Source organism: Durio zibethinus, chromosome 11, assembly GCF_047325235.1.
Source record: "Durio zibethinus cultivar Kanyao isolate XHJ-2024 chromosome 11, ASM4732523v1, whole genome shotgun sequence".
NCBI classification, from domain to species: Eukaryota; Viridiplantae; Streptophyta; class Magnoliopsida; order Malvales; family Malvaceae; genus Durio; species Durio zibethinus.
The window spans coordinates 26,126,484-26,144,013 of record NC_143172.1 but is presented as its reverse complement, the minus strand read 5'-3'; the positions used below and the strand labels follow the sequence as shown (position 1 = coordinate 26,144,013).

Genomic DNA, 17,530 nt, shown 5'->3' with positions numbered 1-17,530 from the left:
GATGAAAAAATCTTTCTGTCCTATTCTTAATTTTTTACGCATCAATAAAAATATATCATTTATAATAATTATACTATAATTAATCAGTTAGAATTTAAAATTATGTAAAATTTATTAGAATATTTTATAGAGTCAAAAGTTATGAATGATAAATCTCTACATAATTTTTAATTATGATTAAATAATTTTAGGATTGTAGTAAAAAAATTATAGATGAAATACTTATGCTTCAAATGTGATAGCATAAAATAAAAATAATTCTATCATATTTTTAATCAATACACCAAATAATATATAAAATAATATTATTTAATCCAATTTTATTTACAATCTTATTTTATTTTATTCTATTCATAATCTTATGTACAGAAATGCACTTTTTAAGTGTTTTTAAGCTTTGCTTGAGCATAATCCCCTCCTTGGAGATCTTAAGAATGCATTCACATTGGTTGAATACATTCAAAATTTTAATCTATAAATATATAGCCCTAATTGACAAAAAAATGAGCTCATCTCGCTGTCAACCAGACTGACCCTTATATTTAGAATTTAAATTACTACCATCGTTACAATGGTTTCAGATCCTCCATATAAGGGGCCAGGCTTATGCATTGAAAGAGCATTGACATCTTTTCTCTATAAAACTTCTGTGGTTTGGTGATTCATAATCTACTAGAAAAAAATGGTAGTGATCCAAATTGTCTCTAAAGAGAAAATCAAACCATCAATTCCAACGCCTCACCACCTTAGAAACCTGAACCTTTCTTTCTTGGACCAGCTTGCACCCCCAATTTACAGTCCAATTGTTTTTGTTTTATCCAGCTGAATCAAATGTTGAGCATCTGGAAAGATCCCTTTTACTCAAGAAGTCCCTTTCAAAAACCTTGACCCAGTTCTATCCACTAGCAGGAACAATGGAGGAAGATTTCACTTTTGAACGTAGCGATGAGGGAGTCGAGTATTTTGAAACCGAAGTGTCTTGTAAGCTGGCAGAAGTCACAGAAAATCCTGATGCGAATGTCCTGAATCGATTCTTACCATTTGAGCCCCAACAAAATTGCATTGAGTCGGAAAAGCGAGTTTCACTTGCTATCCAATACAATTTCTTTAACTGTGGTGGAGTAGCCATTGGTATCCGTATGTCACACTTGATTGCTGATGGAACATCAGTGATCACATTTGTTAATGCTTGGGCTGCTATGTCCCAAGAACCTGGTGAAGTTATAACTCCCATTTTAGAAGCAGCAACTCAATTTCCTCCAAGGGATATATCAATATTCAAAAGACAAGATTGTGACCAAAAGATTTGTCTTCGAGAGATTGAGCATTTCAGTTCTAAGACAAAAAGCATCCTCAATGTTAAGAAATTAACAAGTACACGCAACATTCACACATAAAATAATCAGCTCAAATCAAGAATAAAAACACACAAAAATATTAGTTTCAATCCAACCCAAAATAGCCAACTCTAAATCCAATCCACTAACAAATGGCCTAGTCACTTAACCCAAAAAATTTATTCCTCAAAACTTAACCCAAAACCCAATTACACCTTTTAAATGGCCTAGTCACTTAGCTAATCTATTGGTGTCTAACTATCTAGTATTATTAAACCAAAACCAAAATATCTTATTTATAAGAATGAAACTCCTTATACCTTTACTAAACTTTCTATGTGAGATACAAAATAAATTCAAACTCTTATAACTTCACTTAACTTACAATGTAGGATTATGATATTCAAGACAACCCCCAACAAATCATCCATTGACTTGAATCTCCAAATACTTCAATAATATATGCAAAGCTAACACGCTTGCTATTCTTCTTTTCTTTTGTCAGAGGAATCTCAACAACTGAGCCTTCATAAAAAATGTACAAATAATTTTTGTGATATTCAAGGCAAACCTAAACAAATCTTTTTTTGACTTGAATCTTCAAATATTTCAACAGTATCTGCAAAGTTGACATGCTTGCTTTTCTTCTTTTCTTTCATCAGAGGAATCTCAGTAATTGAGCCTTTATCAAGCATGCACAAATAATTTTGATCCTATTCCCTTGTAGAATCACACAACCATTTTTGTACACTTTCAACCAATCATTATTACTATAGTATGTGTACTCTCGAGAAGTTAACTCATTCAAAGCAATCAAATTATAGTTACAACTCGGTACATACCTTACATGACGAAGCGTCCTAACAATACTATTGTGAAATCTAAAACGAACACTCCTAATGCCTTGAATCTATACATTTTCATTGTTGGTAACCATAATATCCCCATACTTCACATTCTCTTCCAACTTCATAAAACAACTCTTATCATTGCAGACATTAACTGTAGTAGCTGAATCCTAAACTCAACCTTTATCATCTTTTAAAGTCTAAGTCTCACTCTCATCCACATAAGTTGTCAAAACGACATCATCATTATCAAACGTAACAACAATAATATCACTATTTTTTTCATCTGATTTTTTCTCATTATTTATCTTTCTGAAAGTAGTTATATCTTTTTCTCAGCTTCTTACAGTGCATTTGGATATGTCTCTTTTCACTATAATAATAACATTCTATATCACTATAATCTTTATCTCTTGACTTGAATGTCCCTCTTGATCCATCAATCCTCTTTTGAGTATTCTCTTGATCAAAATTCTTTACAACTAGTGTACTTCCTTTACGTGATGAGTTTTATGTTCTCATAAATTTTTTGTTCTCACACAATAGGACAGTCACATTATCCAACTTTAAAGTAGACTTACCAACTAACAAAGTCTAAACCAAAAAGGGTCTATAAGACTTGGCAAATATGATAACAAAATTAAAGCCTTACCTTCATTTTTTAACTCATCAACAGAAATCGTTAGCAATTGAAAAATCAATCTATTAAACTCATTCAGATAATTATGAAAACACGCTTTTTTTTATCTTCAGAGAATATAGATCTATCATCAAATATAATCAGTTAGTCAATAACTTCGATGCATAAATACTTTCAAGCTTATCCCATAAATTCTTTGAAGTACTTTCAGTCAACACACTATACTTTACCTTTAGGCTAATGCCAATCTAATAGTACTAACAGTTTTTTTCTAAATTTAATTTCAATTACTGTCATATTTTTTCAAGCTTACTACTCTCTAATGCTTGATCCAACATTTATTGTACCAACAGATATTAAATCATACTTTTGTCATAACATAAAATTACTTTTTCATCAAATAATAGAATCTCAAACTTGGACATAGGCATACAAGAGATACCTTTTTTGGACATCTTGAAATACTTATTTTACGATCTTTTAGGTGTACTTCTTATTCTCATGAATCTCGCTTTGATATCATTTGTTAGGGATTACCACAACTCTGATACTACTTGTTAAAAAATTAACACGCATACATAGCACCCACATATAAAATAACAAGCTCTAATTAAGAATAATAATACACAAATATAACAAGCTCAAATTAAGAATAAGAACACATAAATATATTTGTTTCATCCGAACCCAAAATGACCTATTTCAAACCTAATCCATTAACAAATAAATTTTTACAATTATGAGATTTTTGGAATGAGAAAAATTATCAAAAGCTCCTTACTCAAAACTTAACCCAAAATTCAATTACACCCTTTTAATAGCCTACTCACTTAACTATTCTGTTGGTATCTAACTATCTAAGATTATCAAACTAAAACTAAAATATCTTATTTATAAGGGTAAAACACCTTATAACTTTACTAAACTTTTGATGTGAGATATAAAATAAACTCAAACTCTTATAACTTCACTTAACTTTTAATGTAAAATTATAAGATTAAAAAAAAAACCCCAGCACTCAAGAGATGGTTCTCAAGTTAAAACCTTAACAAGTGTTGTGACAGTTTCATCCTTTATATAAAGCCACTAAATGGTGATTGCTAAGACCAAACCAAAATGAGCAAAGCTTTATGTAGTAATTCATGCAGTAAACTTGAAAAAAAAGATGGTGCCACCCTTGCCAAAGCATTCATTTGGGAATTTTTGAAGGATGGCTATCGCTACATTTCTAGTTGATCAAATAGAGCAAGATCATTATGTACTAGTAAGTCACATAAGAAATGCAATTAGTAAAATTGACAATGATTGCATGAAGATGCTGCAAGATGATGATAGATACTTTAAAACCATAAAAATTACGAGTGAGTAGTTCTCTAAGAGTGAGGTAGAGTTCTGTAACTTCACCAACTGGTGCAGGTTCCTTGTTTACGAAGTTGATTTTGGATTGGAGAAGCATACCTAGGCTTGCAGTCTTAGCACATTTTATAAGAATTTGGCTATTTTGATGAGTAACAAAGAAGGCAACGGTATTGAGGCCTAAGTGAACCTGTTGCAAGAAGATATGGCTATATTCGAATGAGACCCAAAGATTCTTTCATTTGCTTTATCAAAAATTGGAAAATGATCCTTTTTTTTTTTTTTAAGATTTAAGTTAGGAAAAGAAATATGAATATAGACATTAAATAAAATGTACTAATACATGATATATTATTTTTAGATTCTGGATCATTTTGGTTTTTCCCTAGTTTTCACATTTTATTTTTATTCATTTCTCTGAAAAATTAACAAATTTATGAGTTTGAACAGTTGATTTAATTGAAGTGACGATTACATGAAATGCCTATGTCATATTTGTCAAAAATAAATAAATAAAAAAAATGTCTCTGCCATGCATGTTTTGCTATTTTTTTTTCTTTTTGCTCATCAACTTTAATTTTTAGATAAATTAATTAGAAAATAATTGTCAAGGCTTACACATTCCTTTTATTTATATGCATCCATGATATTACTTATAGTGATATATTATTTCTTTCTATGAAAATGAAAGTTCATTCCCTTTTTTATTGTCAAGTGCCCAATTCTCAATGGATGCATAATTGTGATTCTTTTGGATAAGGAAAGTGGCCTGAGTGATGGAAAAAATGAAGTTCCCCACATAAGGGTGGCATAGTGTTCTAATTAAAGGCTGAAGGTATATCCTTATTCATTGCCAAACATTTTTGTTCGTAAGTTTAATTAGTAGTTTAGTTATGTGAAAATTGCTTAGAGAAAGGAATTGAATACGAAAGAAATGATTTAAAGAGTGTTTTATTAGTTGTTTTGAAAGAATGATACCTTATGGAAAACAAGACAATATTTGTTTGCTTGGAGAAATTTACTTTTTAAGAAAGCTTAAATTAAATGCATTCAATGCATCAAAAGTTTGTAGTATCCTTAGGGTTATTTGGAAGGTAAAGCATCCTTTTGGAAAAGTCATACAACTCATTCAAAGTGAATGATCTTTGATTGTTTGCTTTCTAAGTATCCCATATCATCAGTTTGCTTCCCACTCGTAATAATTATCTTTTCTTATTTGTACTTTCTTTTGCATAATATTTTCATGCTTTTTATGCTTGCCATGTGTTGAAAATAATGATTCAAATCCCATAAGAGATTTGTTTAAAATTTATTCGATATTACTTGATGAATAAGAAGACTTACAAAAAAAAAATTTTAAGAGAAAATAGATTTTTAATAGGCGAGTTTGTATGCTTATAAATAGGTGAAGTCTCTACAAGATTAGGTATGAAAAAAATATATAAGAGAGTTGTAAAGTTTTATGAGATAGACACCTTACTGAAGATTTATGTCTTATGGATGTGTATGTTTGTATGTTTGTGAATGGACTAAAAGAGACTGAGAGAGTTTACATAGGTATAGTACATGTGAGTAGACTAAAATAGATTGAGATGATTTACATAGGTATGATGTATGGGTGTATATGTATATGTGTTTGGTTATGTTGAAAGGATGCACATTGGCATATGTTTATTTGGGTTGATAATATTTCATAAGACTAGAGGAGATTGCAAATATCTATGGGTATTGATTGTTGAGTGGTTGATATGTTTTGATGTATGTTTATAATTTTCTATAATTAGTGGATCTTGTTTCTTATCCGTAGACGTAGGTCAGTTAGACCAAACCACGTTAAATTATTATCTCTTGTTTAATTGATGGATTGTTTGATTTTACTTTCATTGGCTTAATTGGATAGATATTTTTTACCTAACAAATGATATCAGAGCTATGGTAATCTCTAACAAGTAATATCAGAGTATGATTTGAGACATAAAAATAGGTAAGTCTAGAGGAGCTCGATTCAAGAGAAGAATGAGTTTAATTTTTAAAGATTGAAGATCGATTTACGTGAAGCATGAAAACATACAAGAAAAAATGATTGTGAGACTTCATTATAGGTGGAGCCAAGTATGTCTAGCATAAAAATAGATGATTTGATAGAATTTGAGTCAAGATAGAGATTGTTGGGAATAATGACTCAAATCCCCTAAGAGATTTGTTTGAAATTTATTAGATATTACTTGATGGATAAGAAGACTTGTAAAAGAAAAATTCTAAGAGATAGAAGATTCTTAATATGTAAGTTTATATGCTTATAAATAGGTAAAGTCTTTACAGGATTAGGTATAAGAAAAATATATAAAAAAGTTATAGAGTTTTACGGGATAGATACCTCATAAGACTACTAAAGATTTACACCTTATAGGTGTGTATGTTTGTATATTTGTGAGTGAACTAAAGGAGAGTGGGAGGGTCCACATAGGTATGGTGCATGTGAGTGGACTAGAGGACATTGAGATGATCCACATAGGTATGATGTATGAGTGTATATGGGTATGTATTTGGTTATGTTGAAAGGGTGCACATGGGTATGTGTTTGTTTGGGTTGAAAATACTCCATAAGATTAGAGGAGATTGAGAGGGTTTATGGGTATTGATTGCTGAGTGGTTGATATGTTTTGATGTATGTTAGTAATTCTCTACAACTAGTGAATCTTGTTTCTCATTCGTAGACGTAGATTAGTTAAACCGAACCATATTAAATTATTGTTTCTTGTGTGATTGATTGATTATTTGATTATGCTTTCACTGGTGTGATTAGATTGGGCCCTTTTGGCCTAACACCATGTACTTATCTTTTAAACTTTTCCTTCTTCTTAATTGGTCTACTAATCCTAATTAGATTTAGATTTATATTTGATGAATTATCAGTGTATAGATTTTATATACTATTAGTGTATAGATTTTATATACTATCAGTAAATTGGATGATACTATCTTATTAATAAGATGAATCAAATAATGTCATCTCATTAATAAATATATATTTTTAAAAAATATTAATTTTTATATATTTATTTTAATAGTTGATATTCGTTCATTAATAAGATAATATCATTTGATTTATTAACGGTGTATAGAGTCTATACACTAATAGTATATCCAATACAAACTCATTTTAATTTGTTTTGTTTCTACATTGGTTTCGATCAAAGCATTTGGTGTTTTTTATTTTATTATAAGAGTTTGGATGATTATTTACTTTAATTCAGAAACTTTTTTTTTTTATATTTAAGCCAATTATACATATACATGTTATTGTGGCATCAATTTGGTGATTTTTGGTTTTCAAAAATAGACGAAATGGACTGATAGATAAAGACCGATGTTTTTTTTCCTCATTTCTACTTAAGCATGTCCCATTTACTATTGTATATAATAAACTAAGAAAAGTAAGTTGAATTATTATATGATCATAACATAAAAAATCATAGATTATAATGGGTTTAGGTATCTCTAGATTTTGAAAAACTTGATGTCAAATAATTTATCCAAAAAAAAAAAACTTGATGTCAAATAGCCAACGAGGTTTTCGTAGAATGAGATCCTATAACTTTGAGATTTTAAGTTTAAATTGTATTGTATATGAGTTTATTTAAATTTTATGTTAAATTTATCTAATTATATTTTAGTTTGTTAATTAATTTGTTTTTTTAATATTCAATTAGATAATACTTGATTATAATTGTAAGTTATAATTTCATCAAAAACTAAATTCAAATTTAAAAAAAAATAATTCCAAATACTATAATTAGAACTGTCATATTATCTAAATTTATAGATTTACCCTTGGTTGTATATAACAACATTTTCCCTTTTTTACTCAAGGAAGAAATTCCACTAGTGGTTTATTTATTTATTTATTTTTTTGTACAAGAGAAATTACTAAGTTTGAACTTAGGAACTTTTCCTCACCCACCTTACCTTTACATTTTGTAATATTTTAGTTGATAATATTTACAAGTGATTTTAGTATCATAACATATAGATCTGAAAATCTAAAGCTAGATTAACAAATGGAGTCACCACCAAATTTTTTGTTATCTAAGTGTGATTGGCCACTTAAAAAATTTATCATTTTAAGAAGCTCATAAGCTTGACTAAAGGTCCCTAAAAGAATAAGATAAAGTCTACTAACCAAAATAGAGTTCGAAAGTTCGGTTACATATGAAAAATGTATAGCACCCCCGTATGTTCATCCAAAGGATGGTACCATTAAATTTTAAATTTATCTTAAGATCTTGATTCTAATGGTCTTAAATTTTTATGTTTAAATATTAGAAAAATTCTTAAGATTCTCCATCAATCTAGTAGAACTCTTAAAAATATTTTTTCACCTCAAGAGTATTCAAAAATTTTATTTGTTTTCTTGAAGAGGCTCTATCATCGAAAAAAAAGGTTTAATTATTTTTATTTTATTTTTTGATTTTTGTTAAAAATATATCTAATTATTCCACAATTTAAGCCAAATTAAAAATATATTCTCTTTTGAATTTCTAAATTATCCATTATTTGGGCCTATTTAGAAATTCTTTTCTTTTTTTTTAGAAAGAAAATAATATTACAATTATTTTTATTGAAATTTCATTTAAATTCTTCCACCATTTTAGATAAATTTAAATAAATTTCTCACTTAGTGATTTCTTAAGAATTTACCATTTGAAATTTTGAAGATTCTCATCTTTGGATAATTGTTAAATATTTTCAACCAAAAAGTTTTTATTTGAAAAAGAATACAATTACTTTTATTAAAATTTTATCTAAATTATTTCACAATTTGAAATAAATTTAGAGAAATTTTTCATCTAGAGATTTCTTAAAAATTTATCATTTGAAATTTTTAAGAATATCATCTTTAGGTAATTTGTATTTAATTCTAAAATTTTATTAAAATTTTATTTTTTATATTTTTTAAATTGAAAATAAATATTAATTATTGATATTGAAACTTTATCTAAATTATTTCACAATTTGAGATAAATTTAGATAAAATTTTTCACCTGAGAATTTTATAGAAATATATCATTTGAATATTTTTATAAATTTCATCATTGGATAATCCATATTTATTCTCAAAAAAATATTTCATTTTTTTTATATTTTTTATTCCTAAAATATAATTATGCAAAAATACAAGAAAAAGAAAAATAAACAAATGGAATAAATAAATATAAATAACAAAATAAAATAATAAAAAAATAATAAAAATACCAAAATAAGGCACGACTCAGCTAGGCAGCTGTGAAACGGCTCGACTTTAGGCACATAATGCGACCAAGCAACACGGCTCAAGGAAAATTGGCTTGGCTGAAGGGTTTGATTAGGATGCGGGTCGACAAAATGGGTTGCGTTCGGGTCGGGTTGGCTTGAATGGAAACGTGCGAATCTTGGAAGCTATTTAACCCTCAAAACGACACCATTTTAATTGGCTATAAAAGCCAAAATCCATTCTTTTTTTTTCTCATATTTCCCTTCCCCCATTCTCTCTCTTCCTTTTTCTTCTCTCATTCTCTCTCTAAAATAGATGAACTCCGATTAAATTTTTCACCAAATTTTGAAAATCCCACTAAAATCTGGGTTGGTTCATCGAAAGTTCACCGAAAAGAGAAATTGACATCGAAATCTTCAATCAAATTCTGGAAAACCTACCGAAAAATTCAACCAGTGCCAAAAAATTCATCAAAAACTGGAAATTTTCATTAGAATCTGGGAATTTTCTAGATTTTTCCCAAAAAATCTTTTTTTCCTTTTTTTTTTAAAACCCAAAAAAATCTTCAAAAAAATTTTGACTGCTTTATACTTTTCTGTGTAATCCGCCTCTCTCTGATTTTTATGTGTTTTTTATCTGTATTTTGTTGCTGTGTGTATTCTGCTTGATCAATGTGTATTTATAGGGTATAGGCAGAAGAGTTCTTGATCGACTATGAATCCATCTTTGATAGAGTTTCAATGTTATCACAAAATGTAGAATTTATCCTAAATAAATTGGATCTGTTTGCAACACTATTCACAGCAAAAATCCTCATTATTTTTTATTTTTCAATTCCTTTTTTTTTTATTGTCAATAATATCAAAAGCTCAAGATAAATCAAACGAAAGATTAGAGATAAACAGACAATAAATAAAATAAAAAATAGTAATAATAAAAGGATAGAACCCAAAGAAAATAAATAAATAAATAAATAAATAAATAAATAAATAAAACACAAAATAATGGGTAATTAGGCTTGACTGATTAACTTTTATTGGGTCAGGTCTAATTGATTTTAACCTGGATCAAATACGATGTCTACATTCAATATTGAAAATTTTCATAAATTTTGTAATATTTCAGCTTTAGAATGCCGAAATACTTTAATTCTTATGCAGTTATTAATTTATAGGTGTGGCAATTGCACATGGTGGATCGGGCTTGAGTCAAATTATTTTGAATCTAAAAAGATTTAAGAGTTGTTTTTTATTTAGAGTCATTGATTTGGCACTTGAATTATTTTGATTTTGAATATAGTATTTGAATATTTTAGATTCAACTTGTTAAGTTTTAAAACCAATCAATAGAATTTTGAATTGCTCAAGTTTAAGTTATTTCAAGAATGAGTTGGATAAATTTTGATTATTGATTTTTTTATCAAATCAGTTGAGTTAGATTTGAATTTTGATGGAACCAGCAGATTTTCCAAATTCAAGCTAGTTTTATCAATTTTAACTATTATTCACGCAAAATATGTATTAGTATCATTTACTTAAGAGTTAATATTATGATTATATCTTAAATTATTATAAAATATTTAATATGTTATTTAAATATTAAAAATTTATTGTGAATATGTTAAGTAATATGATACTCATTTAATTAATTTTAAATGATAATATATAATAGATAAATAATTTTTTAAGTATCATATTAATTAATAAATTTATAAATTTATAATTCAAATATAATATTAAAATTTTTTAAAATTTAAAAATTAAATTAAATATTTTATTATAATTTAAAAATCATAAATAACATTGGGCTTTGTTTAATTATGTTTTCGTAAAAAGGTTGAGAGTATTCCTCACCGAACCTTCGATTAAGATTTTCAAATGTGGGTCCTATCTAGCCCGAATTATAATTTCATTAATAGAAATTTATTTTTATTTAATTTTTTAAAAAATATTTTAACTTACCGACGAATTTAACAGACTCGTATAGACGGTCAGTTTTCCTCTTTCCTATTTCAATTTAAATATATTATTTCTCAAAATGCGGAGGAAGAAAAAGGTTGTTTCCTTTCCCAAGCAATTGTCAGCTGCAAGAAAAGTCAGATGCTTACAAAAAGAAGTTATCTTCGTCGGGAATACTAATTTAAATTTCACAATAAATTTATTTAAGATTGATTAAGTATTATTTAATAAAATAATTAAAAAAAAATTTATGAGAAAAATTATTTATGAGATAAAATTTTTTTTTAATAAATAAGTTTAAATATTTATAAATAGTTAAAATTTTTATAAAATTAAATATGAGAGTAAGATATAATAGATATATAAAGTTTTATTAGATAAATATCTTATAAGATTAATGTTTTTATGAGTATATATGTTTGAGTGAATTAAATATAATGTATGAATATATATTTATTTGGGTTAAAAATATTTAACAAAATTAAAAAAATTGAGAGAAATTATGAATATTAATTAGTAAGTGATTGATCGAGTTTGTATATTTATAATTTTATATAATTAGTGAATATTTTTTTATCAAATGTAAGTCAATTAAATTGTTTTTTGTGATTGATAGAGTGTTAAGTTATATTTTCGTTGACGTGAATGCTCGGTTTTTTAACGTAACAACCTCTACCATCTTTTTCTTTTTTCTTGGTAAATGCTTAAATTTTCCCTACAATCTTGCACCAACATTTATCATTGTTGACAAAAACCAAAGCATGTCGATATAAATTTCCGATTATTCTTCGGCTGAACTACTGTAATTAGTCGTCGCAATATCCTATTTATATCAACTCCAATCGTATAATGTTGCTTGGCTGCGCTTGCCCAAAGTAAACCAGAGTCTATGGCATTCGGTGGTTATCTTTCTCACGACTAGAGGGACTGTTGACTTCTAAATTAAACCATTTGGCTGACGAGGGAGCATTCTAGTAACGCCACTAAGCGACCAATGGAACCCTTTTCGTAGCTTTGATAGTTAACCCATTTTCCTTTCTAATTTATTATCGGTGTTTAGCAGCTTCCAGCTTCCGTGGTGATTTGTATGATATATGACAACATATTCATGACTCATGTTTATTATCGATATCTTTTAAAATGATGTTATCTATATCTGTTAAATATTGAATTGCATGTGATTTTATATTGTGATATTACTAAGCATTGTTGTTGTTATATATCCTCTAATATATTCATGACATTTTTTGTTTTTCGGTAATCCCAATCCTTGTTAATTTGTTTTTCTTTTCAATTAAACTTTGTAAAGAAAGAATGTAATGAGAAACCTCTAGGAAAATTGCCAATGACATATGGTTTGAAGGTGGCAGTATACATATTTACAGCTGAAATGAGTTTATACATACCTGGTTATGATAATATTTATGTAGAATATTCTTGCAAAGTCTTAATCAGAATCAATTGCTATACTATAATCTAATTAGTGCTCTATTAACTTACTCCCAAGTCGGCCAATAATAGCGAGTGATATGTTGATGGAGTGTACACTTCTTGATTTCATCGATCAGATTCAATCTCTAGCCGTCTCAATAAAAAAATGTAGTCCCAAATCTGGAAAAATCGTGTAAGTAAAGATAAGAAAGTTGGACATATATAGTTTATATTCTGTTACCAATACGGTTTTTGGTGCACTTTCACTAGCTAGATGATATTTGACTTACTGAAGAATAGCATCATTTCTTTATTTCGGATTAGATTACTTGCATTTGGTAACAAAATGAAGAACAAAGACTAGATGACTTGCTATAGACTTCTCTGACACTTAACAGCAAACTTCCATTGGAAGGCAGGAATGGCGAGAAAATAGGCAGAAGAGTATGTTTACAAGAAATATGAAAGCAATTTCCATGCCTCTTTCTAATATTTAAGAAAGAGAACCTTATTGCAGTGATCTTATTTTGCCAGGTTAATATTAGTATCTGAACTGAACCCTCTCATGTGCTTGGATTGAAAGAAGCATAAGCAAGAATTCCAGGATCTTGTTCAAGTTTTGTCATTTCTTCCTTTGTTAATCCAATCCATGCTTCAATGCCTTTTCCATCGCTGGTATCCAAGAAAATGGCAAGTTTGTTAAGCTTCAGGGCTGTTCCAAACCAAACAGGCTTTCCCCATCCAAAATCAGTCTCATAAAATGGAAATCTGCACCAACTACTGAAGTTAAAGACCCTTGTTTTTGAATTCTTTCCAATTTGTTCAGCCAGGTTTTTCATGACATTCAAGTGTGCACCGCTTCCATAAAACTGCCTAACGTGCTTATCATTGGTCTTACATATTGACTCGTGGATTTTTTCTGCTAAACTGTTGCAGCTTGTGGTCTTTTCCATGACTGAATTCGCCATTTTTGCTACATGAAAGATGTTTCCTATACACAGTTCCGGGAATGGAGGATCCATTCTCTTTCGCAAATTCACAGAAATTGTCGCCATATGCATGAGAACTATTTCATTATTTTCAGTGTCACCACCTATTAAAGCGTTCCAAATGAGCGAGGACACAGCTTCAACACGCGTTGGACGATACAGACACAGCCCATTGCCAATTTCATTTCTTAAAGCATCTATCTTAGAGCCATAAAAAAGGAACCTCTTTGTCACAACTTCATCTAGCAGGACATTCTGTTTCTCTCCAACTGTCTTCAATAAGCCTGATAAATCTTGTGGGGAAAAGAGATTGGTGCAGTCATAAATTACAGCATCGAGTTCTGTATTGATGCCTCTAGCAACTGCAGCCCAGCTTTTAACAAAGCTAGCAGCGGCTGATGCATCAGCAACCACATGCCTGATACAAACACAGATTGTCATTCCACCACAAGCAAAGTAATTGACCTGAACAGCTACCATTACCTGAGCACTTGGCTCAGGTAGCTTTTCAAGCGGATCGCAAGGGAGTAGCTGCAGCAGCATATCGACCCCCGGTTCTTTAAGGACAACAGCCATGTCAGCGTCTACCTGAGCTTCAATATAGGTGGCACCGTCATCATTACAGTCTATAGTGTAACAATCCTTGACTCGTCCTGCAAATGGGTAGAAGTGGGTTAATGTTTTCGAGAGGGAACTTTTCAGGAGACCAGACGTTTTGGTAGGACTGGTTTCAGCTGTAGCTGAGTAAAAAAGAACAACTGGGATGTAAACGGGAGGCGCCAGCTGATCAAAAAGGGAAAGCTTATGTGTTCTTAGGTGGTATGGAGTTGGAGATGAAGGCTTGATGATTTCTCTAGAGATAAATTGAACTTTCATCTCCATTTTCGTTGGAGCAACCGATGATCTTCTCAATCCGGACTTTTTAGATTATGGCTTGGCTCAATATAAGGGCAATTTATATAGAAATTATCCTATGTGTAAAAAAATCAATGGGATCAAATCAAGAAATTTCAGTTCAAACAATAAAAGTAGAAGGCAACCTATATAAATTTGATTTTGAGTATAGGACTATGACACCTCACCAACTCTACAAATGATAATCTAAAAAAAATCCAACTGTGAATTTACGTGTTAACTGCATGAGAAGATGAATTAACGAAAAGATAGGAATCTTCACTAGCTCTAATTAATGCCGAGACAGAGACGAGTGACATCGTGAGTCAGATCAGGCATCCAATGCGAAATTCGGAGAAGAATACAAGGTGAATCTATTTGAGAATATTTATCTATAATATATATATATATATATAATTATTGATAAATTTATTAAAAATTTTTAAAAAAATTCTTTAATTTTTTTTTATTTTTTAAACCTTTAGGGGTATTTATAAATATTTTACTTTAATTATATTTGATATACAAAATTATGACAAGATAAGATAAAATGATATTATAAATATGATTAGATTAAATAATATTATCTTATCTTATATTTGATATGTATAAAGATTAAGATGAGATAATTTATTTATTGATCAAAATTATTTTTTCTCAAAGTTAATATAATTTAAATTATTGATATAATTTTTAAAGGTATAATAAGACATGTATGTCATGTTTGTCATATAAAACGATAGATATGATAGTATGATAATTATTTTATGTTATATTTGATTTGTATTTAATTAAAAGGGATAGTATTATAAGAAGGATTATCATCCTCCCAAAGTGAAAAGAGTTATTTTTAATCCATGTCATTATACTTATATGTCCTACTATATCTTTTAAAATTATATCAATAATTTAAATTTTATAAATTTTGAGAAAATATACTTTTGACTAATAAATAAATTATTTTATCTTAATCTTTACATACATTAAATATAAGATATGATGATATTGTTTAATCTAATCTTATTTATAATATCATTTAATCATATCCTATCATAATATTGTGTACCAAATATGATTGTAAGTTTAATTTCATGAATTAAAAATAATCATCTCCACTTTGGGAGGATTGAATTATTTTATACTAAGAAGATGATAATTCTTCTTATAATCATATCCCTTTCAATTAAATATAAACCAAATATAATATAAAATAATTATCATACTATCTTATCTATCATTTCATGCATCAAACATGATTTTATACTTTCGATCTCCTTTGAATGCCGGGTAAAGCCTATCTGGGACGAAGCTCCAAATTGCTGTTCAAGAATGTCAATTTTCTGATTGAGCAAGGGTTGGCGAATTCCTGAATCGGTGATGGGATTGAAGCTGTGGGGACATTAGAAGAAGACATAGCCAATTTGGAGTGCACGTAATATATAAAGAATTTCTTTCAAATCTCCAGTCAAATTGCATGTTTTTTTCCTTTTAAATTCTCAACTTGAATCGTGAAGATTGAAGCTTAAAAATTCGATATGGTGAATGATGCATGTAGCCTACATTCATGCAAATATACTTTTAGTTGGATAAATAATTGATCATTATTAGTACTTTGTTTTGAATTCTTAACATCTGACGTTATATACAGGACAAAACTATACAGGAACAAATTTAACCTCGCAATTTTAGAGGATGGACATATTGTCCTATAGTTTGTGTTGATACTTTGTTATAACATGTTCCCCATAAAATTCTAACCTATGAAGTTAACTTTTCTGAGTGTGTTTGGTAGAGGATGATTCGTTTAAAAATCACGATAATTAGCATTTAGTAATTACATCATTTGGTATCAATTTAAAAATTTTATGTTACAATGATCTCAAATCACTAAAGTGATAAAATTATTACTAGAAAAAGTGATCTGATTCTTAACATAAAAGATGAGAAAGTTTTGTCATCATAGAAAAGTAATTTTTAATATTATTTTCTATTAATTTACCCTTAGCATTGCCCTAAAAAGTTGGCCATTAAAATTTTAAAACATGGATTTTTTAATCACTTATTATAAAGAGATTTTATATCATAAATTTATATTGATTAGAAAAAAGATAATTAATTTATTTAATATTTTTTAAAAAATTATTTTTATCAAAATTGATATATACTTTGTAGTTTTTTATTAGTAACGTTAAACTATTTTATAAATTATTGATTTAATAAGTATTAAATATTTTTTTGTAAGGTTATTATGGATATTTTGTATTAAATTATTTATTTTTTCATATAATACCAAATTCAATAATTTAAAACATAAATAATTTATAATATTATATCAAATATGATAATTTAAGATCAATGGTGATCAAATCACTTTAGTGATCTTATCATCATGATAATTAGATCACCACGATAATTTTAAAAATGATACTAAATATTACCTTAAAAGAAAAAGCTACATATGCTAACATAATACGCTCATTTCATACACTCATATAACATATAAGTTTCAAATAAAAAGTTAGTCTGTGCATTGAGAGTATGAGAGTGATAGATGATTAGTTCAAATGACAAAGAAAGTGTGCTATTCTTTTTGTTATCTGAATTTAAATTCATTGAGAGATTATAAGAAAATAATTTTTTATGAATTCATTAAAGTAAATAAGTTTGTTTGAATAGGCTTGAAAAGATATGTAAACGGGATGTTATGGGATGCATGCAGCAATTGTTTATTTCAAAATACTTATTCACAATAGAAATAATTGTGATAGAATATGTGGAAAAACTTAAGAAAACTTTTTAGGTAAAGTTCCTAAATTTTTTTTT

The 17,530-nt window shown here is 28.2% G+C and overlaps 2 protein-coding genes across 2 annotated transcripts; one reads left to right on the top strand and one right to left on the bottom strand.

Annotated features, from left to right (window-relative positions):
- The first annotated feature begins 571 nt into the window (after positions 1–571).
- LOC111291482 (stemmadenine O-acetyltransferase-like) lies at positions 572–1,397 on the top strand. Its single transcript, XM_089768746.1, has 2 exons — positions 572–657; positions 779–1,397. Exons 1-2 carry the CDS (start codon positions 572–574, stop codon positions 1,395–1,397), a joined length of 705 nt encoding a protein of 234 aa, XP_089624872.1.
- Positions 1,398–13,104: 11,707 nt separating this feature from the next.
- On the bottom strand, positions 13,105–14,756 carry LOC111289953 (epi-neemfruitin B synthase L1AT-like). Its single transcript, XM_022881317.2, has one exon. It carries the CDS (start codon positions 14,693–14,695, stop codon positions 13,388–13,390), a length of 1,308 nt encoding a protein of 435 aa, XP_022737052.2. The 5' UTR covers positions 14,696–14,756; the 3' UTR covers positions 13,105–13,387.
- Between the last annotated feature and the right edge of the window lie 2,774 nt (positions 14,757–17,530).

Excerpts from the sequence above, each read along its gene's own strand:
- LOC111289953 (XM_022881317.2), bottom strand. The coding sequence starts at position 14,695 with ATGGAGATGAAAGTTCAATTTATCTCTAGAGAAATCATCAAGCCTTCA.
- LOC111291482 (XM_089768746.1), top strand. The coding sequence starts at position 572 with ATGGTTTCAGATCCTCCATATAAGGGGCCAGGCTTATGCATTGAAAGA. Across the intron at positions 658-778 it reads TATAAAACTTCTGTGGTTTG|CTTGCACCCCCAATTTACAG; the intron begins GTGATTCATAAT and ends TTCTTGGACCAG.